Source organism: Crotalus tigris, unplaced genomic scaffold (genome assembly GCF_016545835.1).
Source record: "Crotalus tigris isolate CLP2741 ecotype Arizona unplaced genomic scaffold, ASM1654583v1 scf7180000023829.5930981, whole genome shotgun sequence".
Classification (NCBI taxonomy): domain Eukaryota; kingdom Metazoa; phylum Chordata; class Lepidosauria; order Squamata; family Viperidae; genus Crotalus; species Crotalus tigris.
This window is the reverse complement of record NW_024100213.1, coordinates 1,013,319-1,041,059: the sequence shown is the minus strand read 5'-3', so window position 1 is coordinate 1,041,059 and position 27,741 is coordinate 1,013,319. Positions and strand designations below refer to the sequence as shown.

The 27,741-nt window shown below is 44.7% G+C and overlaps 2 protein-coding genes across 4 annotated transcripts in view; both read left to right on the top strand.

Annotated features, from left to right (window-relative positions):
- The first annotated feature begins 1,372 nt into the window (after positions 1-1,372).
- Positions 1,373-20,935, top strand: LAMP3 (lysosomal associated membrane protein 3). 2 transcript variants are annotated; one of them, XM_039321893.1, is made up of 6 exons: positions 1,373-1,601; positions 3,884-4,566; positions 4,774-4,896; positions 15,476-15,533; positions 18,502-18,669; positions 19,554-20,935. In XM_039321893.1, exons 1-6 carry the CDS (start codon positions 1,553-1,555, stop codon positions 19,691-19,693), a joined length of 1,221 nt encoding a protein of 406 aa, XP_039177827.1. In that variant the 5' UTR covers positions 1,373-1,552; the 3' UTR covers positions 19,694-20,935. The 2 variants fall into 2 exon arrangements, with proteins under 2 accessions (XP_039177827.1, XP_039177826.1); XM_039321892.1 differs by having other exon boundaries at positions 3,881-4,566.
- A 2,345-nt stretch (positions 20,936-23,280) lies between these two features.
- MCCC1 (methylcrotonoyl-CoA carboxylase 1) overlaps positions 23,281-27,741 on the top strand; it is a 28,894-nt gene continuing 24,433 nt past the window's right edge. For both annotated transcript variants that reach the window (XM_039321836.1, XM_039321837.1), the window contains exons 1-5: positions 23,281-23,522; positions 25,133-25,179; positions 25,382-25,521; positions 26,619-26,714; positions 27,389-27,510. In XM_039321836.1, the coding sequence (XP_039177770.1) occupies positions 23,464-23,522; positions 25,133-25,179; positions 25,382-25,521; positions 26,619-26,714; positions 27,389-27,510 (464 nt within the window). In that variant the 5' untranslated portion in view covers positions 23,281-23,463. The remainder of the gene's footprint in view (positions 23,523-25,132; positions 25,180-25,381; positions 25,522-26,618; positions 26,715-27,388; positions 27,511-27,741) is intronic.

Genomic DNA, 27,741 nt, shown 5'->3' with positions numbered 1-27,741 from the left:
TTTTACAAGTCAAGACTTCTTAAGTAAAGACAAGCAATTAATGAAATCAAATGTCAATACCTTTTTTTTTAAAAAAAAAAATCTTGTTTCTGGTAACTAGTTAAAAACTAAACTAATGCTGTTGTGTCATTTTTTTTCTGCTTGGTAACCTCGCCCATGATTAGAGGCAAGGAATACTTTTTTATTATTATTCAAATTCTGCAGGAATCCATCCTTGGTTTCAATTGATCAGTATTGGAAAGAAAGTTCCCCTAATCCAGTGGTGGCGAACCTATGGCACGGGTGCCAGAGGTGGCACTCGGAGCCCTCTCTGTGGGCACACGTGCCGTTGCCCCAGCCTCGCCTCCCCCTGCGACATCTTCCTTTCCAGCAGCCCCCCCTGAAGGAGAGTCACCCCTGAGCATGGCCCACACAGAGCAGTGCAGCCAAGGACATGGCAGCCAGGCAGCGTAGACAAGACTCTGCCCTCACACCCCATCATGCACAGTTGATGCTGCAGGGCATGGGCAGAGGGCGTGACCGTCATAGCGCTGCTGGGCTGCCTGGCGATCTGCAGCGGGCCCTGGAGGTGGTGAGTGGCCCTGCGGGCAGGCGGGGCAGAGGATGGAGGGTGGGGCAGGGGCAGGGCAGGGGGTGGCGCAGGGGTGCGGCCAGTTTTTGGGCACTCGGTCTCTAAAAGGTTCGCCATCACTGCCCTAATCTCAAAGGATTTGAGTGGGATGGGGAATACCACAAGGCCTTTTATACTTTTCTTTCTGCTTCTGAGAATCAGCAAGATGGTTTTTGATTAATGTTGCTCAATCTTAACAACTTTAAGATATGTGGACTTCAACTCCCAGAATTCACTAGCCAGCCATGCGGGCTGGGGAATTTTGGGAACTGAAGTTTACATATCTTAAAAATGATTAAGATTGAATAACACTGTCCTAGATCAAGGGAAGGCAACCTTGGCTCTTTTATGACTCGTGGACTTCAACTCCCAGAATTCCTGAACCAGCCATGCTGAGGGGAAAGGGAGAGTTTCCAAGCTGAGCCATGCTGGCTCAGGAATTCTGGGAGTTGAAGTCCACGAGTCATAAAAGAGCCAAGGTTGCCTACCCCTGTCCTAGCTCATCTAGATGGATCCATTTGTCTCTGGAATCCATTCTTCTGCTCAGATTGAAATGCCTATTGCAGAATTTTAACAAAGAAAGTGAAAGTAACTGGCCATAGCATCTGCAATCTTGCTCTTAATTTCAGTTCCACACTAACTTTTCAAAAAGCACCCTCACATGTTTCAAAGATGCTTTTTCTCCACCCTTTCCTTTTCACATGTGACTTACCAACTGCCTATATAACTCAGAGATTTCACTCTTCTTGAGCACTACTTCCTCTTTGCTCAAAACTCTTCATCAGGGAACAGTAGACTTCTTGTTCGCCAGAGAAGTGGCTGAATGAACCTGCTAGTAGGGAAGAAAAACCACTAGGATCATTGTGGCTTCTTAAGGACCAAAACGTGGCATTAATCCAATCCCTCTTCTACCACAATAATTCAGTTTAAAGTGGTTGCATCATGAGTCGGTGGAAGCCATTAATTGAATTTCTTCTAATCACAGCTGGAGGTGAGTAGACATCTACAGAGCTGGCTACATGCTACACTTTATTTGCCCGTGTTAGAATTATGTTTGCATGCAAGTGAAGGTTCAGTTTTGGCTATCCGGGAAGTAGCTTGTTAGTGATTAAGGTAAACAACTGGTGGGGAAAAAAAAAATCTGCTGTGAAATAACTTTTATCCAACCTTTTGTTCTTGACTTGCAACCATTTGTTTAGTGACCCTTCTAAGTTCCATCACTGAAAAAAGTGACTTATGACCATTTTTCATGTTGCAGCATCCCCATGGTCATGTAATCATGATTCAGATGCTTGGCAACTGGCTCATATTTATGACGGTTGTAGTGTCCTGGGGTCATGTGATCCCCTTTTGCGACCTTCTGACAAGCAGAGTCAATGGAGAAGCCAGATTCACTTCACAACTGTGTTACTAACTTAAAAGCTGCAGTGATTCACTTAACAACTCTGGCAAGAAAGGTCGTAAAATGGGAGAAAACTCTGTCTCGTTTAACAATGGAAATTGTTGTGATCATAAGTCGAGGACTGCCTGTATTTAAACCAAAGATGTTGGGACTGAGAACAACATACCCATTTTCCCCTCTTTGGATTTTTGTAATGAGTGTTGCAGTTCTTAAGCAATCTTGGGATCCTAAGTGGTGCAAAAGAGAGAGCTCATTTTAGATCCAAGATTCAGTGCTTTTTTTCTATTAAAAAAAAAAGGTGCCAGAATTCACACACATCATACAACCCACCTTGCCTACCCTTCAAGGTTCCATCCAAAAAAGGTGCCGGAACTCCGTTCTGGGCATTATATGAGAAAAAAAGTCCTGCCAAGATTAATCAAATCCACCGTGGCAAAGGGTCACTGACTGTGGCCCCACTTGACCAAACTATGGCACAGTTAAATTCTGGTAAACCTCAACGCCCTCATCCTGTGCTTGCCCTCTCATCCCCAGTCCAAGAGCAAAACAAACTGGCCTTTAGTGGTAATAACATGAACACTTTCTTTTATTTTATATTGTCCCAGGGCACCCTCAGCTGGTGCATCTTCTATTAATGCTGGTTAGCCAGAATCTTAGAGAGAAATCGGGGGCTTGCAATGAGTAAATATAGATGTCATTGCAGCAGGATAGCCAATGGCAATAGGCACAGCACATTTCAAGGTAGTTTTTCATTCTATGCAAAAACGAGCAGGCAAATGCTTTCAACATGGAAAAACCCTATGATGGGAGAGTGAGAAACAGGAAATTGAAGACTCTTGTGTATTTTGCAATTGAAACAAATACCCCAAAGAAATAGAGTTAGCATGAAATTGATTCATAAAACTGTATGTTTGAGACATTCTGAAAGGAGTTCAAGATGCTAACTCTAAAGCAATCTCCTCCTCCTCCTCTTCTTCTCAGTAGAAGAAACTCTAACAGAATAACAAAGAGGTCTAGTCCAGGGGTAATCAACCTTGGCTCTTTTATGACTCATGGACTTCAACTCCCAGAATTCCTGAGCCAGCCTGGCTCAGCTTGGAAACCTCTCCCTTCCCTCCCCCCCCCAGCATGGCTGGCTCAGGAATTCTGGGAGTTGAAGTCCACGAGTCATAAAAGAGCCAAGGTTGCCTACCTCTGGTCTAGTCCAACCCTCTGCTCAAGCACCATTTCAGACAAACGGTTGTCCAATCATTTCTTAAAACTTCCAGTGATGGAGCACTCAAAACGTCTGGAGGCACGTTGTTCCACTGGTTAATTGTTCTCACTGTCAGGAAATGTCTCCTTAGTTCTAGGTTGCTTCTCTCCTTGATTAGTTTCCATCTATTGCGTCTTGTCCTGCCTTCAGGTGCTTTGGAGAACAGGTTGACCCCCTCTTCTTTGTGGCAGCCCCTTAGATATTGGAACTCTGCTATCATGTCGCCCCTAGTCCTTCTTTTCACTAGACCGCACATACCCAATTCCTGCAATCGTTCTTCATATGTTTTAGTCTCCAGGCTCCTGTTCATCTTTGTTGCTCTTCTCTGCACTCTTTCCAAAGTCTCAACATCTTTTTTATGTTGCAGTGACCAGAACTAGATGCAGTATTCCACGTATGGTCTTAGTAAGGCTTTGCAAAGCAGTAATAATAAAGATTATAAACTTCCATAATTACAGTTCCATAATGGTGAGCAAATTCAGAACGTACACCAAGAACTTAGGCTAAGGAGAAAGGACTTCATTTTTTTCTTGAGGTACATAAAGAAGTTCAGGGACATGCATAATAACGAAAGCTGGTTAAAAACAAGACTAACTCTCTTTTCTGTGCACAGCAGTTTTTTCTTGCGCTGGTAACATGCTGGATAAAGAGGCATCAAATAGGACAAACCTACGACCCACCTCATCTCTGCAGGCATTTCCTGACAGCTCCACTCCTTCCAATTCCCAAGCCATGATTCGTCCATATAGTCATTCACAAGCATTGGCTAATCGATTAGGCCATGGAATAGCACAAGGAATTTCTTCAGCGCCTACAGCTAAGGCAGAATCCATCCCATTGACAGAATTACAGGCTTTGTGGGAATCCATAGCGGCTGCAGGGACAACAGTTTTGCCATCTGACACACAAACTGATTGGACCGAAACCCACAAAGCTTTAAAAACAAGAACGGTGTCTCAAGAAACAACCTCAAAACTGCGACTATCAGCTAGTCGAAAAAAAGTGACTCCTGTTTTGAGCACAACTAAGGAAAATGTATATAAGACTCTCTCCAGGGCTACTGACCAGCACACCACAAAGCTGAGGAAACACACAACCACTGAGAAAACAAGTTCTGCAGCACACAAGAGCATGACATCTGTTCAGGCCACTTCGCCTGTACCAACAAGTCAAACTGGACCAAGATTGGCACTTCAACCATCACCAGCTATTACGGGCACTTACAGTGTTTCCAACGGAACTGCAGATTGCATTAAAGCCTTAACTGGCTTGACGATGATTGTTACGAACACAAAAACGGTAAGTGGCTAGTGTAGCTCTCCCACCCCCTTTCCTTGTTTTTGTTCCTTGTATGGTCAGAAAGGGTTTAATCCAGCCTTCCCCAATCTGGTTCCATGAGCCTAAAAATGAAGTTTTTTTACAGATTTATTGCTCTAAATTTGTAAGCAATAATAATTTCTCAGTCTTTGTTGAAATTAACACACTGGTGTCTTGCCTATTTCACAGGGCGAACTAGAATATTTTAATATTGATCCCAACGCCACACAGACTGCAGGATATTGCGGATATAGCCAATCAATGCTCAACATCTCGTTTGATGGTGGCTTCATAAAATTTATTTTTACTAAGGTAAGTTTTTCTTTAGAGATGGTACAGGTAGCCAGTGGTGGGATTCAAATATGTGAACAACCGGTTCTCTGTGTGGATGCCTCTTCCGGAAGTCCATTCTGGGCCTGGGCAACAAAAAATTAGCTACCGGTCCTGCTGAAGTGGTGCGAACCGGCTGGATCCCACCGCTGCAGGTAGCCCTTGAACTTACAACAGTTCATTTAGTGATTATTAAAGTTACAGCGGCACTGAAAAAGTAACTTATGACCATTTTTCACACTTATGACTGTTGCAGCATCCCCCATGGGTTACGTGATCAAAATTCAGACACTTAGCAATTGACTCATATTTATGACGGTTGCAGCGTGCTGGATCATCTTTTGCGACCTTCTGACAAGCAAAGTCAATGGGGAAGCCAGATGCACCTAACAACCCTGTTCCTAACCTAACAACTGCAGTGATTCACTTAACAACTGTGGCAAGAAAGGTCGTGAAATAGGGCAAAACTCACTTAACAAATGTTACACTTAACAACAGAAATTTTGGGCTCAAACTGTGGTCGTAAGTCAAGGACTACCTGTATATTGGAGAATTGAGGGCTTTGGAATCCTCTTCAAAGAAATGACTCAATGAGCATGTCACAATCCATGATTAACAAAATCATGACTAATACAATTGATACTTCTATAGGTCTCAGTCATTATCTTTGCTTTGCTGAAGTTAGGTCAAGTTTCCTATGACACCAAATGGTGTATCCAGCAGGCAGAAAATGCAACACACACACACACACAATGAACTAGCCAAACTAACCACAAGGGTTATATTCATATTGACTTTCTACTTCTTACTTTAGTGTTGTGAAATGCTTGGCTTTAGTTTTATGTTCTTTCATGTTCTTTCAAGAGAAGAATGTTCTTTCAAGAGAAGTACTCAGATCATGGTTATCTACACACGTATATCACCTTGCATATGCCAACAGCCCCAGTGAAGGGGCTAAAATAAATGCAGACATCATATTTAATTTAAAAAGTCCAAACCATTGCAAATTCAGCCTTCTCAAACAGAAAATTGATCATAGCTAGCTTCCCCAAGTCTTGCTTTGAACATTTGTGAATTGGTTACAAGTTTAGGCACAGAATAAAAACAAAGTAAGAATAAGCCATAAAGCTTTCACTTCTTGGAATTAAACCAACATTAAACAGGTTTCTAAGCTGAGGTTTCCTTCCCTTAACCAAGCCATGTTTTTTATTCACTGAATCAGTTCTGCATATCACATAAAACTGGGAAGAATATGATACGGAAAACCAGAATACATACAAAGTGAAATATAGCCACACAATATATCTCTTTAATAGAAAGGTAGCTTATAAATTTCTGGGAAGGAAAAATATGTTGTGTCATTGGGGAATGGTAAGACAAAACGTGTAAATAAAACAATGCAATACATCTTCATTGCAAGTAATTACTAGTTGTGTTGCTCTGACTTTAACCTTTTCTCCTTCCAATTTGCCCTCATGTGATTTCTTTTCAATTTTTAATGTGGCAATTCCACCTACTATTTTAATTTCTCATGCTTCATGGATTATGCCGAATCATAATGCCTTTCTTTAGTTCTGGGAGTGTAGGGATGTAATCTATGATTTGTGGCTTGTTGAAATGCATCCACTCTGGAATATCTGCAGAGAAGATAAAAATAACACATGAGCAGACAAGGGGCTTCAATTATAGTTGTGTGTAGCATGTTTACTTTACGATAGTTAGCCCCACAGATTAGACTATCTACATGTATGTCAGTCCAACTAGTTCTGGCTTACTTAGCTTGTTATAGCTTAGCACTGCCCGTTGACCCACTCTTTGCACTCTTTGAGATTTGGGCAGCCTTGAAACTAAGAGAAAACACAAGTAATGAATTAGTAAATAATTATTTTTGCTTTACTGAAGTTAGGTCAGTTTCTAAGGCACAAAATTGGCGTGTATGCAACACACATGCATACAACCTGATAACAAAGCTACAAATAGCCCTTGACTTATGACTGCAATTGGGACCAAATTTTCTTTTGCTAAGCAAGGCAGTTGTTAAGTCAGCCGCACCCAATTTTGCAATCTTTTTTACCCATGGTTATTAAGTGAATCTTTGCAGTTTTTAAGTGACTCGCGTAGTTGTTAAACTTTCCCCCATTGGCTCTGCTTTTGCCGGAACGCGGTTGGGAAGGTCGCAAATGGCGATCACATGATCCCTGGACACGGCAACCATTTGTAAATACATCCTAGTTGCCAAGCCCCTGAATTTTGATCATGTAATCATAGGGATGCTGCAACAGTTGTAAGCGTGAGGACCGGTTATAGCAGGGGTCCCCAACCTCCGATCCGTGGACCAGTACTGGTCCACGCCATGCCAGAAACCAGTCCACGCAAACAAGCGAAGCTCCCATCCGCAGGATGTAGGCAGCATGCGAAACCACGTCCCCACCAATCTGTGGGAAAACCTCTCTCCACAGAACCCATCCCTGGGGCCCAAAAGGTTGGGGGCTGCCTTTGTACCTTTGTACAGTCGCTAAATGAGTGGTTATAAGTCAAGGACTACCTGTATCAGACAGTTCCAGATTTCACGACAGATCGGAGAAAAATGAAAAGGCTGTCTCTGTCTTTCACACAGACCTAAATTACTGCACAGCATACGCTCTGTAAGCCCCTCCCCATCTCTCCAACCCCCTTTCAAATAAAGCAGGGGTGTCAAACTGCCGGCCGGTTGCATCACACATAGGCTGCGCCCACCCCAGCTCCGGCAGTGCAAAAAAAGGCACGATACGTCGCGACATGTCACCTGACGTGGCCAGTTTGACAACTGGGAAATAAAGGCTCAGCTTCTAGTGTTTGTTCTATCTCTTTGCTTCTCTGCAAGTGAAGTATTATTTCACTCAAGTAAGCTCTGAGAAAGGGCTGTGCAGTTGAGAGGCACATTAATGGCTGTGGCGAAACAATGGTGCAAATTGTTTCTTCTTAGTTCTAGGTTGCTTTTCTCCTTGATTAGTTTCCATCCCTTGCTTCTTGTGCTGCCTTCTCCGAAGCACCTGAGGGCAGGTCAAGAAGCAAGGGATGGAAACTCATCAAGCAGAGAAACAGCCTAGAACTAAGAAGAAACTTCCTGACAGTTAGAACAATTAGTGGAACAACCTGCCTCCAGAGGTTTTGAATGCTCCCACACTGGAAGTTTTAAAGAAGAGACTGGACAACCATTTGTCTGAAATGGTATAGGATTTCCTGCCTGAGCAGGGGGTAGGACTAGAAGACCTCCAAGGTTCTATTCTATTCTATTCTATTCTATTCTATTCTATTCTATTCTATTCTATTCTATTCTATTCTATTCTATTCTATTCCACTCCACTCCACTCCACTCCATTCTAAATTTTGAGTTGCCTAATCCTTCTATTCTATTCTATTCTATTCTATTCTATTCTATTCTATTCTATTCCATTCCACTCCACTCCACTCCACTCTATTCTAAATTTTGAGTTGCCTAAACCTTCCCACTGCCTTCCATGGCCAGTATTGCTAAAGATACTGCATTGCATAATCCGATCCTTTCATGATACAAGAGGAAGGTCAAATCTGCTCCTTGAAATATGAGTAGATATGAAGTTTCTCTCCCATTTCCTCAAGAAGCATGTTTACCAACCAGAATCCAAGTTACTGGATTCCTAGTATTTAGGTGCTGTTTAATTTTCCTTCTTTATTGGCACTCAAAAAAGGAAAAAAAAAAACACTAGAAAAGGTTTGGAAAGAGAAAGAGCTGGCCATACCATAAATATTCTTACCTGGTGGCATGCACACAATGGGGGGTAATAACCATAACAATGATAATAATTTTTTTTATTTTTTTCCTATATTCTGTTTTATTTTCTGTAAATTGTGAGCGAGTAGGTGGCTATATCAATTTTCCAAAATAAATAAATAAATACATAAATATCTATAATCAGACTGCTGAATTAACCTTGGTTCTGAGTTGTGTGAAACTTGGAATCATAAACCCATCAAATGGATTGGTTTTATACAAAGAAGGCGGAGAGAAAAAGATTGGTCTTTGTTATGTCCCGAGCCTTTGCAAACGGCTCGGGCGTTTGCAGGCAGTCCCGGGCAGGTGCAAAGCTGCCCGGGACCAGACAGGCTGTCGCCAGCGCCGTGCGCATGCGCGGGTGCTGGCGCGGGAAAAGTAACCCATTTACCCGGGAGTTGCCTATATAAGAGGCTGCGAGGCGTTTGGGCGAGGCTGAAGCCATCTTCCTGTAAGCTGAACGCTGAATAAAAGAAACTGAGAACTCCAGCTGCTTCTCGTGTCTGTTTTCCCGCCACGGACTCAACACTGGCGACGAAGGTGGGATGCCTTGCACTACCTGGAAAGGAAGAAGTGTAAGCTTACCCAAGGAGTCCTGAGCGGCGGAAGAGGAACGGCGTCGACTCGGCAGCTGCCCGCCAATCCGGTGCGCATTCGGGGGTAGGCTGGCTGATAGACCCGTCTCCTGAAGATCCGAAGATGGCGAAAATCGGAAGGCTTTCGGAATTCGACGTCTCACATCCAGAGCGGTGGGAGTCCTACGTATCCAGAATGGAGAACTACTTCAAGGCAAACCAAGTGAGGGAAGATAGCTTGAAGGCGGCCACCCTGCTTTGCGTTTGCGGCCAAGACGCCTTCGAAATCGCAGAAAACCTTGCAGCACCTGTCCCAGTAGAGTCTGTAAGCTACGCAGACCTGAAGAAGCTGCTGAAGGAGCACTTCAACCCCAGGGTGTCCGTTATCTCATGGCGCCACACCTTCGAACAAAGAGATCAACGGTCCGGTGAGTCAGCCAAGGAATACATCGCCGCGTTACGGAAGGCCGCCAAGCCCTGCGAGTTCAAGGACCTCGAGGAACGACTGAGGGACCGATTCGTGTGCGGGTTAAGGCATCGCGAGCTACAACAGAGACTTTTCGCAAAGGAAGAATTATCCTTCCAAGACGCCTTAAGGGAAGTCACCGCAGAAGAAGCAGCAGGCGGCGCCGTCAAAAACATGCGGCCGATCAGAAACAGTGCAGAGGGTGCGTCCGTGCACCAGGAAGACGTCCGACGAAACTCCGAGGAGGATCCGGACGAGGAAGTCGACCGTCTACACCCCGCGAGGGAAGAGAACCAGAAGGGAAGTTCTTCGGCTCCGCTCAAGTGCATCGGCTGTGGAGGTCGCCACAGGAGAACCGACTGCAAGTTCCGCTCCGCTACCTGCCGGGCATGCGGTAAACAAGGGCATATTGCAGCTGTGTGCCTGGGCCGACGAAAGGCACAACCCCAAGAAGAACGCCTGAAGGGTACCAGATTCCCCAGCCAGAATAGGGTAGGTTTTTGCGCTTCGCGAAGAAGCATCTGTAGAACAGGCACACACAAGCCCATGAAGAAAAAGCTGTCACTCAACGTGAAGCTACAAGGGGTTCCATTATCTATGGAACTAGACACAGGGTCTGCCCTGTCCATCATTTCATTGCATACATTTAGGAAGATTTGTTCCAGAAGTGGGTCTAAGGCCAAGTTAAGGCCTTCTGATATTGTATTAACAGATTTTCAGAACTCAAGAGTGTGTGTTAAGGGGGAGGCCACCCTTAACGTGCAATACAAGAGTTTTGAAGGTCCACTAGACTTATTAGTAGTAGGGGGTGAACGAACGAGTCTCATAGGACTCGATTGGTTTGAGGCCCTGGGGATACACGTCACAGGACTCAATAGCTTACAAACACTCGACCTACAGGAAGTCTGCAAAGAATTTGCAGATGTTTTCAGCCCCCAGCTGGGCACATTCAAAGGACCACCTGTGTCCTTAAAGCTAGACCCCACTGTCACTCCCATTAGGATTAAAGCAAGAAGGGTCCCTTTTGCTTTAAAAAGTAAGATTGACACTGAATTAGACAAACTAATCCAACAGGGAATCCTAGAACCTGTTGATTCCAGCCCGTGGGAGACCCCCATTGTCACGCCTCTAAAGGCAAATGGGGACATTCGCATTTGTGCTGATTACAAATGCACACTCAATAAGGCATTGCAGCAACATGCCTATCCTGTTCCTGTGGTCAGTCACATCTGGCCTCTCTCAAGGGGGGGCGTGTTTTTGCAAAGCTTGACCTAGCTCAAGCATATCAACAGCTGCCTGTTGATGATGATGCTGCCATAGCTCAGACCATTGTGACCCACAGGGGAGCCTTTAAAGGTAAAAAGGCTACAGTTTGGAGTAAATGTCGCTCCTGGGATTTTCCAAAGCGTAATGGAAAACACACTACGAGGTATACCAGGGGTCTGCCCCTACTTTGACGATGTCTTGATTGCAGGAGACTCCACACACATTCTAGCTGAAAGGCTTAGGGCTGTCCTGTTAAGATTCAGGAAATCAGGCCTCAAGCTCAGAAAAGACAAATGCAGATTGGGGTGCCTTCTACTGAATTTCTGGGATTCAAAATTGATGCTGCTGGGATTCATCCTGCTGAATCCAAACTAACTGCTATTTTAGATGCACCCAGGCCAAAGTCTAAGGCCGAACTTCAGGCCTTCTAGGCCTCCTGAATTTCTACAATTCTTTTCTTCCACATAAAGCTAGTGTAGCTGAGCCTCTTCACAGGCTACTAGACAAACAGGCTGTGTGGCTGTGGTCACAAGCGCATGAGGCTTGCTTTAAAGAAGTCAAGGCCTTGCTCACTTCTAACAGTGTTCTTGCACATTTCAACGAGTCTCTCCCTGTGTGCATCGCTTGTGATGCGTCCCCCTACGGGGTTGGAGCTGTCCTGAGTCACCTCAGGTCTGATGGAACTCAGGTTCCTATTGCATACTACTCCAGAACACTGTCTTCTGCTGAGCGCAACTACGCTCAGATAGACAGGGAGGCTCTGGCTGTTGTTGCTGGAATTAAAAAATTCCACGATTTTTTATATGGCAGGCATTTCACGGTCTTCACTGACCATAAGCCTCTGCTGGGACTGTTTACCACACGTAAGCAGACTCCCCAAATCATTTCCCCTAGAATGCTTAGGTGGTCTATTTTTTGTCTGCATATGATTTTTCATTACTCCACAAGCCTGGAAAGAAATGGGCCATGCTGATGGCCTCAGTAGATTGCCTCTGCCAGTAGTAGAAGCTGACCCCGCGCCAGCTGTCAACATTCTATCAATCCAAGCCTTGCCCGAGCTCCCTCTTAGTGCCAGGGATGTTACCGCTGAAACAGGTACAGATCACACACTTTCACGTGTCCGCTCCTGGGTCCTGTCCGGGTGGCCTGAGCACTGCCCTAGTCCTGAGTTTCAGAGTTTCTGGTCCAAAAGAAACGAACTGTCCCTTTCTCAGGGTTGTCTGCTTTGGGGAAACAGAGTTGTCATTCCCACCTCAATGAGGACTAGGGTCTTAGAATCCCTCCACGAGGGTCATCCTGGCATTGTTCGTATGAAGGCTCTTGCACGCAGCCACTTGTGGTGGCCTGCTTTAGATAAAGATATTGAGGCTAAGGTACACGCATGCCACCTGTGCCAACGATCTCGCCCAGAGATGCCCCAAGCTCCTGTGCATAGATGGGAGGAGACACAGTCCCCATGGTCTAGGGTGCACATTGACTACGCTGGGCCCTTTCAGGGCCAGTTCTTCTTGGTCCTTGTTGACAGCCATTCAAAATGGCTTGAGGTTGTGCCTGTCTCATCCACCACCACTGCAAAGACTATTCAGGTACTGAGGGGGATTTTTGCTGCACACGGGCTGCCAGATGTCATGTGTCCGACAACGGCCCTCAATTCACCTCCTCCGAATTCCAAGCTTTCTTACAGGCAAACCTGATTCGTCATGCCACGTCTGCGCCCTTTCACCCGTCCACCAACGGTATGGCTGAACGCATGGTGCGCATCGCAAAGGACGCCTTGAAGAGACTCACCTACGGGGACTGGCATCACAGGTTGGCTGACTTTCTCCTTTCTTATCGCACCACACCGTCCACTTCTACAGGGAGAAGTCCAGCTGAACTTCGTTGGGGGCGCCAACTTACTACTAGACTTGACCGGTTGCATCCGGACAGACTGCCTTCATCTACCTCACATCCTAGGGCACCTAGACAACTACTTGTGGGTGCCCCGGTTTGGGCTCGCAATTACGGGCCTGGTCATACATGGGTCCCCGCTTCTGTGTCCAGGATCACAGGTCCTCTCTCCTACGAGGTTGCCCTGGACAACGGTCGTGTCCTGCGTCGGCACATCGACCAACTTCGCTCTAGGCGAGACTTTTCTGCTGAGACTCCTGGGTCTTTTCCAGGGGGGGAGGGGGACCCTTTGGAGCAAAGGGAAGGGCAAGAGCTACTGCCCATCTCCACTGAGGGAGCCACAAACGGCTCGTCCCAGGTTCTGCAATTGCTCCGAAAAGAAAGTCATGGAGCTTACCCACACAACAGGCACTCACGCCTACTCCAGCCAGGGAGTCACCCCGGGGGCATACTCACTTTCCACACACATCACACAGCACTCCAGCAACGGAGGATACCCGGGGGCATCCCAACAAATCATTCCCCGCAAGAGAACTGGCACACAATTCCCAAGGTTGGCCTGACCTTACCCCAAATCCTACAGGGGGTCAAACATACACAGAGTTAGTCGAGGAACCAAGTCCCGACTACAACAACCCTAGCACAAATCAGGGAACACCTGAGTTTTGGGAAAGTACAGAAACCCACACGAGCCCGAACACAGAATGGGGTTCAGGGAATGGACAGCCTCCTGACAGGTCTTGGACTGACCTAGGAGGTTCTACAGAGACGCCCAGCAGCGGCTATCACTTCAAGGGGCCTGAGGGTCTACAGCTAGGTAGGTCAACCAGGTCACAAAGTAACAGAAGCCCTGGCCTGACGAGCCCGGTGGGCAAGCAAGCAGGCCAGGCATCGGGGCACAGTCCTTGGAAGACACCAGGACACAATAGAGAGAACAGGCTCACGCCTCCCTCCAGTCAGGGGACTTATGCCAGTAACCCAGAGCTAAGAAGGTCACAGAGAGCAAAGAAATCTCCTAAGTATCTAGAAGATTACATAACATTGCTGGCAAGGCAAAAGCCAGTAATCAGTGGGAGCACTGGGGAGCAAAATGTCATATAAAATAAATGTTGTATGTTGGTAGTAGTTTTAGCCCGGGGGAAAGGGGTGTTATGTCCCGAGCCTTGCAAACGGCTCGGGCGTTTGCAGGCAGTCCCGGGCAGGTGCAAAGCTGCCCGGGACCAGACAGGCTGTCGCCAGCGCCGTGCGCATGCGCGGGTGCTGGCGCGGGAAAAGTAACCCATTTACCCGGGAGTTGCCTATATAAGAGGCTGCGAGGCGTTTGGGCGAGGCTGAAGCCATCTTCATGTAAGCTGAATGCTGAATAAATGAAACTGAGAACTCCAGCTGCTTCTCGTGTCTGTTTTCCCGCCACGGACTCAACAGTCTTAATCATGCTTAGCCAAAGCATTTGAAAAGACCTTCCCCAATCTGGTGAAGGATGTGATATGAATGCAGCCGTCGATTTAAGAAAAAGACTCAAATTCACTCTCACGTTAAGCTCTAATATGGTGGTTTACTTTGGGCTTTCTTTATTACAGGTGTGCAATCCTGGGTGTGCAACCCTGGTTGTGCCAGGTATGGAGGCCATGTATGCTGTATTTTGAATTTGCAGAAATGCCATAATTTATGTATCTGCTTCACACATCAGAAACACAATAGCGGCATTTGCTTCAGGATGTCACCTTGTAGAGGTGAATCTGTTCCTTATCTTCAGTCTGTATGAGGCTCAGCGTGATATGTGACTCTAGTCACTGTGGACTATAAGCCAATTTATGACCACAACTGAGTTCAAAACTTCTGTTGAGTGAGACAACTGTTAAGTGAATTTTGCCCCATTTTAGGACCTTTCTTGCTCCAGTTGTTAAGTGAATCACTGCAATTGTTAATTTAGTAACACGATTGTTAAGTGAATCTTTCTTCTCCATTGATTTTACTTGTCAGAAGGTCACAAAAGGGGATCACCTGACCCCGGGACCCTGCAACCGTCATAAATATGGACTGATTGCCAAACGGCTGAATTTTGATCATGTGACCACGGGGGTGCTGTAACGGTCATAAGTGAGAAAGATGATCATAAGCCACTTTTTTCAGTGCCATTGTAACTTTGAACGGTCACTAAATGAATTGTTGTAAATTGAGGATTACCTGTAGCTTGTTGAATCTGATGAATAGGTGGCATAAAGAATTTGCCATAAAGAAATAATAAACTGGTGTAAATAAATAGTAAAACACATTTTGCTTATCTGTAATTTGCAGAGTAAAGCACCATCAGTTGGGTTCACGCAGACTTCTACATTCCTATAGTTTATAAATTACATTGGCTGGAGATTCAAATAACATGCTAAGCTTGAATGAAACTAGCCATATGAAGCCAACATGAGGTAGCAATGAAAGTGCTGGGCACACAAGATCAGCCTTGAAAAATATAAAGGCATAATGTGATGCATGAATCCAAGCTAATTCCCTAAAAAGTCATTGGGATTTAAAATGCTACAAAACCTTTCTCTCTCCTTCCATTACTACTTGCAGAAAGAAATGGTCTATTATATCAGCGTGACTGAAGCTTCTTTGACAGTTCTCTCACAAGGTAGGTATTACGGTGTCTACATTCAGATGATTGCTAAAGAGGCATCCATCTCTCCCTGAGATACTGGCACAACTAAATGCTGGGTTACAAATAGAACATGGAATCAGAGGACTGGAAGGGACCTCGTTCTCACTATCAGAAAATTTCTCCTAACTTCTCTATTGGATTTCTCTTTAACAAGCTTCCACCCGTTATTTCTTTTCTTGCTCTCTGGTGCTTTGAAGAATAAGTCAATCCCTTCTTCTCTGTGACAGCCCCGCAAGTACTGGAAGGCAGCTATCATGCCCCCCCCCCCATCTTTGATAGATTAGACCAGTGTTTCTCAACCTTGACAATTTTAAGGCATGTGGACTTCAACTCCCAGAATTCCACAGCCAGCAATGCTGGCTGTGGAATTCTGGGAGTTGAAGTCCACATGCCTTAAAATTGTCAAGGTTGAGAAACACTGGGTTAGACATACCTAACTGTCCTCAACCCTTCATCATATGATTTAGCCTCTAGCGTCTAGACCCTTCATCATCTTGGTTGCTTTTCTCTGCACATTTTCTAGAGTCTTAGCATCTCTTGTATCGTGGTGACCAGAACTGAAGCAGAAAGGCTCTAAAGAACTAAACTCTAGAGACAACTAGCTGATCTTTTCAGATTAACCCAAATCCAGCAACTTCAAAACATATCTCTTCCCCTAGTCCACAGTCCACCTCTGCAAGGAAGTTGAGGGTTTGGTGAACTGGTGTAAGGAAAACAGCCTAGTTTTAAATACTGCAAAAACCAAAGAGAGCATTGTCAATTTCAGAAAAGGCAGGCACAGCTACACTTCTCTGTTCATTAATGATTCACCTGTGGAGATGGTTACCTGCATCCAATTCCTGAGTGTGCAGTTAACATGTAGGCTAGCTTGGTCACTCTACAGTGAGACACTGGTGAAGCGGGCACAGCAGCGCCTGCATTTTCTGCATTGCGTGAGAAAAGCACATCTTCCTTCCTCTGTCCTGACCACTTTCTACAGAGGGACGATCGAGAGCATCCTGTCATACAGCATCACCATCTGGTTTAGAAGCATCCCTGCTTCAGACAGGAAGGCAGTGCAGAGAGTGGTGAGGATGGCAGAAAGGATCATTGGCAATTTCCTCCCTCCCATCCAGGACATAGAACAGAAGCGTTGCTTGAGCAGGGTCCATAAGATTGTCTGGGACGCTACACATCCTCCTCATGACTTGTTTTCCTTGTTACCTTCTGGGAGGAGGGGGCTCCGTGATATCCGAAGCAGAACATCCAGATTCAGTCACAGTTTTGTTCCATACAGTATTAACCTTGTGAACTCTCAAGCTTCCTCCTTCCGCTATGTATTCAAGTTGGACAGTGATTAGTATTTATACGTTGCTTATATGTAAGGGTATAGATCAGTGGTTCTCAACCTGTGGGTCGGGACCCCATTTGGGGTCGAATGACCATTTCACGGGGGTCGCCAAACCACGTGGTCCGCCATTTTTTTCCCCTTTTCCCTAGCTGTCCTACTCCCTCTTATTGGTGGCCACACCCACTTGGGGGTCACCAAAACATGGGGAACTATATTATGGGGTCATGGCATTAGAAAGGTTGAGAACCACTGGTGTAGATCTATACCAGTGGTGGCGAACCTATGGCACGGGTGCCAGAGGCGGCACTCAGAGCCCTCTCTGTGGGCACGCGCACCGTCGCCCCAGTCCTAGGCCTTCAGCTGGGTTTTATAAAACCTTTTTGCTTTAGGCCTCCGCTGCTGTGTGCAATCAATCAATCAATCAATTTCAACTTCTCGCGGGGGAAAGAAAAGATCTTGCAAAGTTGGAATTGATTGATTGAACCTTTTAGTCCCACCCAGTCTGCCGTTACCACTGCAGCCACACCCAGCCAATGGGCCACACCCACCCGGCACTTGACAATGCATAAGTGGGTTTTGGGTTGCAGTTTGGGCACTCGGTCTCTAAAAGGTTCGCTATCACTGGTCTATACATATGTTGTATATAGTATGTTTAAATGTGTGTTATGTATGTGTACACTTTGAGAGCAAGCAACTAAATTTCATTTTTAATGTGTGCCACTGTGCCCACAGTAAAAAAATGACAAAGGTTATTTATCTATCTATTAGCGGGGATTGTTTTTCTCACTGGCATGAAACACTTTTATGGAACTTTTTTAGGAATTCCACTAATTTATCCTGCATTAAAGCTGTAAGGATATTACCCTCAATACTAAAGCAGAACAGAGTTCAGGCATTGAGATCCCTCCCTGTTGATACCAGCTCAAGATCTGGAAGACTGCAGATTAACTTAGCCTGGAACCATAGCCAAACCAACTGTATCTTAGAATCACCCAATGTTTCTCAGCCTTGACCACTTTTAAGATGTGTGGACTTCAACCTTCATGCTGGCAGGGGAATTCTGGGAGTTGAAGTCCACATATCCTAAAGTGGCCACGGTTGAGAAACATTGGCCTAGTCCAGGAGTCTCCAAAGTTGGCAACTTTAAGAGTTGTGGACTTCAACTCCCAGAATCCCCCATGCTGGCTGGGTAATTCTGAGAGTTGAAGTCCACAAGTCTTAAAATTGCCAACTCTGGAGACCCCTGGATTAGTCTATCATATCAGAAGTCCCCAACCTTTTGGGCACCAGGGGCCAGTTCCGTGGATAAAGGTTTTTCCACGGACTGGAGAGTGCCTGGTTTTGTGTGCTGCCTGCATCCCACAGATGGGGCTTTGCTTGTTTGTGCCAACCGGTTGCTGGCATGCCACGGCCCAGTACAGGTCCACGGATCGGGGGTTGGGAACCCCTGTATTATATGACTCCAACCAGGACATCTAAAGCACAGCTCAGTGTTGGGCAAAAAACAGGGCATTAGTTTTAGGGTTTAGTATTACACAGACCCAGAGATATCCCAGAGAGAAAATTAGCCACAAAAATCAGCAATGATGTGTCTTTCTCTGCAAATTTCAGGTTTTGTGTACAACGGAATTAAAAACGAGCAGCTCTTTTCCACAGCTGTGGGAAACTCCTTCAAATGTCTCAGTAAGCAAACGGTGAGCTTGGCCAGCAACTTTCAACTGCAGGTTGCCAATTCCCAGCTTCAAGCTTTTGATATCGTAAACAACCAATTTGGAAAAGGTTAGTAAATTCAACCCTGGGGGGGGGGGTCCTATGAGTAAGAGTTTTCCTGCTGAGGGTACAAAGAGACATTTTCACACCATAGGTCTTGGGCTAGATGCCAAGCGATGAAGATTTCACCGATTCTCTCTCAGTGTGCTGCATTTAATCCAAGCCAATTGATATGCATGCATATAAATATGTGCATAGGACTCCTGCCTTTAATAAATTCCCCAGTAGCCCCCCCCAAAGAACAAATGCTTTTATAATTTTCAGATGTACTGACTACCAGGAGGCAGCACACGACCAATTTCAATCTTATTGGGATTGTCAAGACATTCATAGCATTATTTATTCATTATTTTTATCATGCCTTTATGGTTTATATAAATAACTGAAGGGAACATATCCAACACACCTTCCTCCTCCTATTTTCATCACAACAACAACCTTGGGAGGCGGGTTGGGCTAAGAGAGAGTGACTGGCTGAAAGTCACCCAACCAGCATTCATCCCTAAGGTGGAACTCATGGTCTACTGCAGGGGTCTTCAAACTTGGCCCTTTTATGACTTGTGGACTTCAACTCCCAGAATTCCTCAGCCAGCATGCCTGGCTGGCTGAGGAATTCTGGGAGTTGAAGTCCACAAGTCATAAAAGGGCCAAGTTTGAAGACCTCTGGTGTACTGGCTTTCTAGTTTGGTGCCTTAACCACTAAACCAAACTGCCTCTTTAAAGATTTCCCATAGTTCAGATGATTTCAACTCATACAAAGATAACTTTTACATAGGGTGCTCACAAGGTCTGGGATAATTCTCTATAGCTTTATTTGACTATGATGAAAATCACCGTGGAATCATATGATGCTTCTTTATTGAAGTCTAATGTTCTTTTTTTCCAAATTGCAGAAGAGGAGTGCACTTTGGATAGAAACAAGAGGCTGATCCCAGCAACAATTGGCTTCAGTCTGTCGGGATTAATCATCATCATCCTGTTCTCCTGTGTGCTTTATAGAAGGAATACTCACTCTGGATACAGCCGTATCTGAATCCCGAAGTTTATTTATGAATGGGTATAGAGCAGGGGCCTTCCAACTTGGCCCTTTTATGACTTGTGGACTTCAACTCCCAGAATTCCTCAGCCAGCCAGGCTGGCTGAGGAATTCTGGGAGTTGAAGTCCACAAGTCATAAAAGGCCCAAGTTGGAAGACCCCTGGTATAGAGCAACAAATGATAAGAACAGCAAGAATGGGAGATTCTACTTGCTTTGCGGTGTCAATCAGATATGCCAATAGCAGTTGAGCATCTTTAAATGATTTTTAAATTTCTGACACTTTTAACACTTAATCAGAAATTAATCAGCTCAATGCATGAGCCAACATGTCTATTATCTATATACAACAGCAGCAAAGTATTTATTTGCTTGGGCGCTATTGGGTTTTTTTTAATTCATCTGCATGTATTTGCAATTGTAATCCATGAATTCAATTAAGATTAATACTGTAGTAATAATGTGTGTGTCCCTTTATCGCAATTTATCAGACAGATCTGTCTGCAGTAGACACATTGTAAGGGATGCTTAGGCAAAAACTTCAACAAGCATTATGCTCTGCATTTTAATAACAGTTTTGTCACGCATTGAGGGCAGGACAGGAAGCAATGGGTGGAGGTTTATCAGAGGATAATTCAACCTGGAACTAAGGAGGAATTTCCTGCCAGCAAGAACAATTAATCAGTGGAACAGCTTGCCGCTCAGAATTGTGGGTGCTCCAACACTGGAAGTTTTTAAGAAGAGACTGGAGAGCTATTTCTCTAGGATGAGATAAAGACTACTGTCTTGAGCAGGGGGTTGGACTAGAACAGTGTTTCCCAAACTTGACAATTTTAAGGCATGAGGACGTCAACTCCCAGAATTCCACAGCCAGCAACGCTGACTGTGGAATTCTGGGAGTTGAAGTCCACATGCCTTAAAATTGTCAAGTTTGGGAAACACTGGACTAGAAGACTCTCTTCCAGTCCTATATTTCAATGGTTCTATGACTGAAATTAATTATTTTACATTACTCCTTAGTTTAGGGATAGGATGTCAGCCCTTCTCTAGTTTCTGAATGTAGGATATTTTCAAAATTAACCCCATGCCAACTAATCACTCAGAGATCATTATTTCATACCTGCTGCCAACTTCAAGTTTACAATAATGAGTGGATACACCCTTTATACTAAGCCATGACTTCATCATGGCTTATTGAGAAGCCATTAACTGGCTTGGTAATAAATAATGGTTTATGAAACACTCAGGCTGGTTTTTTTTTCCACATTGTGCTGAGGTAAAACCAAGCCATGTTATGGCATATCATAGCACAGTAGTGGTGAACCTATGGCACAAGTGCCAGAGGCGGCACTTGGAGCCCTCTCTGTGGGCATGCACGCCATTACCCCAGCCCCGCCTCCCCTGCAGCCCCCTCCTCCCCAGCAGCCCCCCCCCAGAGGAGAGTCACCCCCGGGTGCGGCCTGCGCGGAGCAGCACAACCAAGCACATGGCAGCTGGGCAGCAGATGATGCTGTGGGGTATGGGCAGAGGGCGTGGACACCATGGCGCTGCAGGGCTGCCTGGGTGATCTGTGGCGGGCCGTGGATAGCCCTGAGAGCGGGCGGGCTGAGGGCAGAGCGGGGGCAAGCCGGGGATGGGGCAGTTTTGGGGCACTCGGTCTCTAAAAGGTTCGCCATCACTGTCATAGCATGTGAATTCAACCAGCTCTGCAGGCTTTCTCACATACAGATTGTTGCTTCACAATATGCTTGGCCAGAATGCTTAAATTTGTAGCTCACTGCATTGTACAAACCCAGGAATCTGAAATACTTAAATAAGCCATGTTTCAGTTAACCACAGATTGGTTCAAAATGCATTATCTGTCTCATGCAATTCAAGCTACCTAATCTAATTTTCAAACTGATGAAACAGAATGGAAAAAGCCAAGCAAATTCTGCTAAATCAGTTGACGTTGAGGTTACACAGCCTTGTATTTACTGGTATTTTATCAATTATTCCTTAGTTATTCAATAAAAAGCATAACCTTCCTGGAGCTCAGCCTAAATTTTCTTGGCAGAGAATAGAAGTGATCTGCCACTCCTTTGTTTAGAGATGTGTTTTGGACTTCTGACGCTCAGAAAAAACACTGCAATGCAAGACAATGATTTTCCAAGTCAACTTTTTCTGCACAAAATATTCCTCTTTAGGCAAATTTTAGCTTTCAAAAGTTGTGAGATGCTTGTTTTTCAGGTGATTTGTCTAAACCAGGGGTCTTCAAACTTGGCCCTTTTATGCCTTGTGGACTTCAACTCCCAGAATTCCTCAACCAGCGTACCTTTTGAGTTGTTTCCTGTTCCTGTGGCATGAACTTTGATCTGGGTCTGAGTGTGCTTTTCTGGTATTCTGATGGTGATGGGTTAATCCTATTATGTCCCAAAGGTCATATCCTGCTTCCCTGGTGCTGGCTGAGGAATTCTGGGAGTTGAAGTCCACAAGTCATAAAAGGGCCAGGACTTGCTATATATAAGTCTAGGACTTCCTATATATAAGTCCATACAGTTCAGGGCTGGGTGGTTCACCCAATCCATCAATTTCAAGCCTGTTGCTGATACCCATGCAAAGGATGCGAAGTATGGCACCCTTAACTCCATCCTCAACTTTGCCAAAGGGCATCCTTGACTTATGAACTCAACTGAGCCCAACATTTCTGTTGCAAAGTGAGACAGTGGTTAAGTGAGCTTTGCCCCACTTTACAACTTTTCTTGCCACAGTTGTTATGTAAATCACTGCAGCTGTCAATTTAGTACACAGTTGTTAAGTGAATCTGGCTTCCCCATTGACTTTGCCTATCAGAAGGTCACAAAAGGGGATCACCTGATGATCCCAGGACACTGCAACCCCTCATAAATATGAACCAGTTTTCAAGCTTCTGAATCTTGATCACGTGACCGTGGGACTATGTGTGAAAAAAATGGTCATAAGTCACTTTTTCCCCCAGTGCCTTCTAACTTTGAATGATCACTAAGCAAATAGGGTGTAAGTTGAGGTCTACCTGTGTTGTTTCTCTGGGCCACATATGTGGGCATATGCATAACTGATTTTATTTATTTTTGTTAAGTTTATGCAGTGTATATTGGAAGTGGTTACCCTTTGAGAGCTGTACGCAATGAAATCTCATTTTAATATATGCGGATTAGTGTACATTTAAACTGACAATATTCTATTCTATTCTATTCTATTCTATTCTATTCTATTCTATTCTATTCTATTCTATTCTATATTCTCTCTGCTCTTCTAATATTCTATTTTCTATTCTAAAGTCCATACATCTCGGGAACTGGGTTCACCCAAGCCATCGATTTCAGGCCTCTCGCCAACGCCGGTGCAAGGAGAGCGAATCTTGCTTGGCCGGGAGGGGGGCGGCTGCTTTAGAAGCGCCCCCAACTCCTTCCTCGCCTTTGCCAAAGCCCTGCACAAATCCAGTTAGAAAACTGGCTAACCAGACCAAGTTTCAATGGGAACGAAGCCATGAGGGGCTGGGCTAGGTAAACACGGGGCTGGGCTGGGCAGGGTAAGGCGGGGCAGCGGCAGCTGGAAAAGCCCCGGACGGGGCGCGCCCTGCCCTTCTCCTTGGCGAAGGTTGAGAAGTTTTCCTCCGCCCGGGAAGCTACCTGGCAGCTCCGCCGCTTGCTCCGCCCGAGTCCGGCCTCCTTTCCAAAGTCGCTGATAGGCCCGAACGCCGCCGCTAGCCCGGCTCTAGTCCCCGCCTGTCTTCAGCTCGGGCGCACGATGGCGGCGTCGGCCTTGGCGCTGGCCGGCGAGGGGCCACGCCAGCTCCGGCAGAGCCTGTGAGTGCGCCGGGCGAGGAAGAGGGGCGCGGGCGGGAAGCCCCCCCCCTTCCGTTCGGGGTTCCCACGGGAGGCCGGGAGAGGAGAAGGCCGCTTTTCCCCTTCGGGTGGGGAGCTCTGCGCCGAGCCGCCCACTTGCAGAGCCCCACCGTTTGGCTGGCGGTCTCGAATTAAAGGGGGACCCCGCCGTCTCCCTTCCTGGAGTGGGAGGAATGTTTTTGAGGTCGCCCTTTGTAACTGCTGCTGGAGATCAACCTGCACGTATGGATTGGGTCTGACGCGCGTCTAAGCTTTCACACGGCCTCTCCCCCACATAACATGGAGTAACTGGAGCATAGCTAAATGTCTGTGGAGATTCTCCGTCATCCAGGCCATGGTTGTGCCAAAGGTACTTTTTCAAGAGGCAACTGGACTTTCTTGTTTTTCTTTGAAGACGTTTCGCTTCTCATCCAAGAAGCTTCTTCACCTCACAGCTGAAGAAGCTTCTTAGATGAGAAGCGAAATGTCTTCAAACGAGGAAGTCCAGTTGCCTCCTAAAAAAAGCACTTTTGGGACAACTGAAGCATTAGTGGTAATAGGTGATTTGTCAGCCGTTTGTCCCCGACATATGGCACAAATTGCCTCCACCATATTGCAGAAGGGGATCTTGTCCAACCCCCTGTTCAAGGGGGAGATATACCATTTCAGACAAGGATTGTCTAATCTCCTTTTAACAAGCATTGTTGTTCTTTGAGAACGGCTGTATCAGGCCTGGGGAATTGTGTTCACACAATACACTGAACTACAAAGTGAATCCTCTCTAGAAGCAAGCTTGAATTTCCCCCAGGAAGTACGGGTTGGATCCAGGTTGTTCCCTTGTCAACAGTATAGAATGGATTTGCCAAAGCTGCTTTTGGGATTTTGTCAAATCTCCTGGTGGTCTCCCATTCAGGTTTGAACAAGCTCTCATCCTTGCTTAGCTGTTCCAAGTTCACACAAGGTTGCTTTTTTTTAGTGTATCTTCTGCAAGCTGATTTAGGAATTGGGTCAAAATGTTATTTGAGCTCCAAGAATGTGTTTATTGAGAAAAACAGTGGTAGAACTAACAATGGGAAAGTATATTACACAAACCAGAGTTAATGGTTGGAGCTGCTGGCAAGGGGTGGAGTCTTTGAATGTTTCTGGAATATCTTATGCCTAGAAAATGTTTGTAAATCATTCATTCGGTACTTTTTGGAATGTCAGTGGGCTAACTTAGGAATGCAGCTAGTCCTCAACTTACGACTGCAGTTGAGACTAAAATTTCCATTGTTAAGCAAAAGTGATTGTTAAATTAATCACACCCAGTTTTATGATCATTGGCTTCCCATATTGATTTTGCTTGTCAGAAGCCGGCTTGGAAGGTCACAAATGGCAATGGTGCAATTTATACCAATTACAATGGTGTAAATACATGCCACTTGCCAAGTGTGCAAATAATCATCACATGGCTGTGGGGATGCTACAATAGTCATAAGTGCAAGGACTGGTTATAAATCATTTTTTTTCAGTTCTGTTGTAACTTTAAATGGTCGCTAAATGAATATTAAATTCCTGTTTGGATTTTTGACAATGTTCTTTTCCTTTCACAGAAAATGGCTTTGGGCTTTGTGTACCAGAGAATATTCTTTTGTAACAGGTAAATTATTTAGCTTATTTTCTTTATGGGAAATTTTCTAGATTTTTTTTTAAATGATAACATATTTATAATACCTAGAAAATGAACTTGCAGTCAGATAAAAATAATGACATTATTCTGGCATTCTGTTCTGCAAGTTAGTAGTAATAGGATATTGGCATAATTATTGCGGACCTTGAAATGCTTTTTATTTGAAAAACAGGTCAAAGGAATATCGAGAAAGTCCTCGTGGCAAACCGAGGAGAGATTGCCTGCAGGGTGATGCGGACAGCCCGAAAGATGGGGGTGAAGTCGGTGGCAGTTTATAGTGAGGCTGACCGGAATTCAATGCATGTAGCCATGGTAAAACTCATCAGCTGACACTCTTAAGGACTGATCTTAAAGGAGGCAAATTATGGAGCCAAATAATCTTGAATGAATAATACATTCACTTATCATACTTGGTGATATTGTGGTTGGCTTGCTTTAGAATGATCACAATACAGGTAGTCCTCAACTTAAAGCCATTTGTTTAGTGACTGTTCAAAGTAACAACAGCACTGAAAAAAGTAACATGACTGTTTTTAATCCAAATGATCTTTGCAGGATCCCCATGGGCATGTAATTAAAATTTGGGCACTTGGCAATTGGTTCATATTTATGACAGTTGCAGTGTCCTGGGTCATGGGATCACCTTTTGTGGCCTTCTGACAAGCGAAATCAATAGGGAAACCAGATTCACTTAACAACCATGTTTTTAACAACTACAGTGATTCATTAACAGCTGGGGCAAGAAAGATTATAAAATGGGGCAAAACTCATTTAACAACCACCTTAGTGATATACATTTTGGATTCAGTTGTGGTCGTAAGTTGAAGACTAACCTATATGCAAACTTAACCATGGTGGTTTGCACAATGTTTAGAAGACAATATGTTCAGGCTTTAAAATAATCATGGCTTAGCTCAGTGTTTTTCAACCTTGGCAATTTAAAGATATGTGGACTATCACTCCCAGAATTCCTGCATTGCTGGCTGGGGAATTCTGGGAGTTGAAATCCACATATCATTTAAGTTGCTAAGGTTGAAAAATACTGTAATTCAGTGCATAGGGTTTAATCACATTTCAGGTCTAAATAAAGCAATGTTTATAATCAGTATTCAAACTTTAATGTGAAGTCCTATGCATGGGGTGTCCACAGCAGTGGTCAAAAAAATCAAGATGGTGGCTTTGAAGAATTGAAGCCCTGTCTCTTTTTTTTTAACCAGGGTTACCTCACAAATTATAAAGGGTTGGGCCTTTATTAGCATGGTTCAGCTGCCATTTTGTTAAGCTACCTTCTAACTAATCCAGCTCAACCCTCTACTGCCTGAGTTTGTACTTCAAAGATGCATCAAAATATTGTGGAAAAGTTAGCCTGAAACATAACACAATAATAAAATGATGGTGTTTTCTTGTAGGCTGATGAAGCCTATTGCATTGGCCCAGCACCAGCTCAGCAGAGTTACTTATCCATGGAAAAAATAATACAAGTGGCCAGAAAGTCTGCAGCACAGGTACAGATTTGCTTTATATCAACTAATTTTTTACCTAAAATTGGGTTAGTGCAACATAACATAAGAGTCTGTGTGTAAGCTCACACATTGCAATCTTTGATATTCTGATTTTTTAAAAAAAAAGCAGTTTAATTTTAATCAGCAATTCTCCTATTTTAAATGCTCTCATTTCCCACAAATTTCGTTAAATATTCTGCTAATGCCCCAGCTCTTTCTGTGGTTAAACTCTGTGCCGTAATATGCCTGCTAATTGTAGAGGTTCAGCCATCCTAACAACATGTAACTATGCTACTATTCCATAGGTATTTTAAATGCAGCAGAAGGATAGTTCCTGGATGGCTTTGCAGATCAGTCATAGCAATTGATCAGATTTTTTACTGGTCACATACAGTGGTAATTGTTAGGTGGGAGGAGTGGGCACTAACTAACCTTTGCATTCTCCTATTGGTCAGCTGAAGAAACGACCAATTGATGATAGTATTCTGAAGTCGGTGGCAATGGAAAAGATTGCAAGTAGCTTCAATCTGCTTTTGAGAGTTTGGCAAACAGAAACAGCAGTGCAGAAATTTCTGCATTTTGGAGGTCAGATGCAGCTTCTGTAGACCTGCTAGAACAGCAGAAGCATCAAGAAGCCTTAAAGCCTCACACTATGCCCTTGATATTTCCTGTTTTAGGCCATCCATCCAGGCTATGGTTTCCTATCCGAAAACACAGAATTTGCTGAACTCTGTAACCAAGAAGGGATAATTTTCGTAGGTCCTCCTTCATCTGCAATCAGAGATATGGGCATTAAGAGGTATTCTGTGTTATTTCATTTGCTAAATTTATTATGAAGAGATTCTTTTGTTGGAACTACTAGATTCTTCCTTGTATTTGACTTGGGTTTCCCTCTTAGATAAATGCAGTGAATTGACCCTTTGATTCTTTAGTATTCTGAAAATTATGGTCTCAAATGAAATAGGGTCAGCGCAGAGCACCCAAATGCAATACAGGTAGTCCTTGACTTACAACAGTTCATTCAGTGACC

Bases quoted from the DNA above. Each gene is read 5' to 3' on its own strand.
- LAMP3 (XM_039321892.1), top strand. From the start codon at position 1,553: ATGAGTCGGTGGAAGCCATTAATTGAATTTCTTCTAATCACAGCTGGA. The intron at 15,534-18,501 runs GTAGGTATTACG...TGCAAATTTCAG, and splicing joins TTTGACAGTTCTCTCACAAG to GTTTTGTGTACAACGGAATT. The intron at 18,670-19,553 runs GTTAGTAAATTC...TCCAAATTGCAG, and splicing joins AAACAACCAATTTGGAAAAG to AAGAGGAGTGCACTTTGGAT.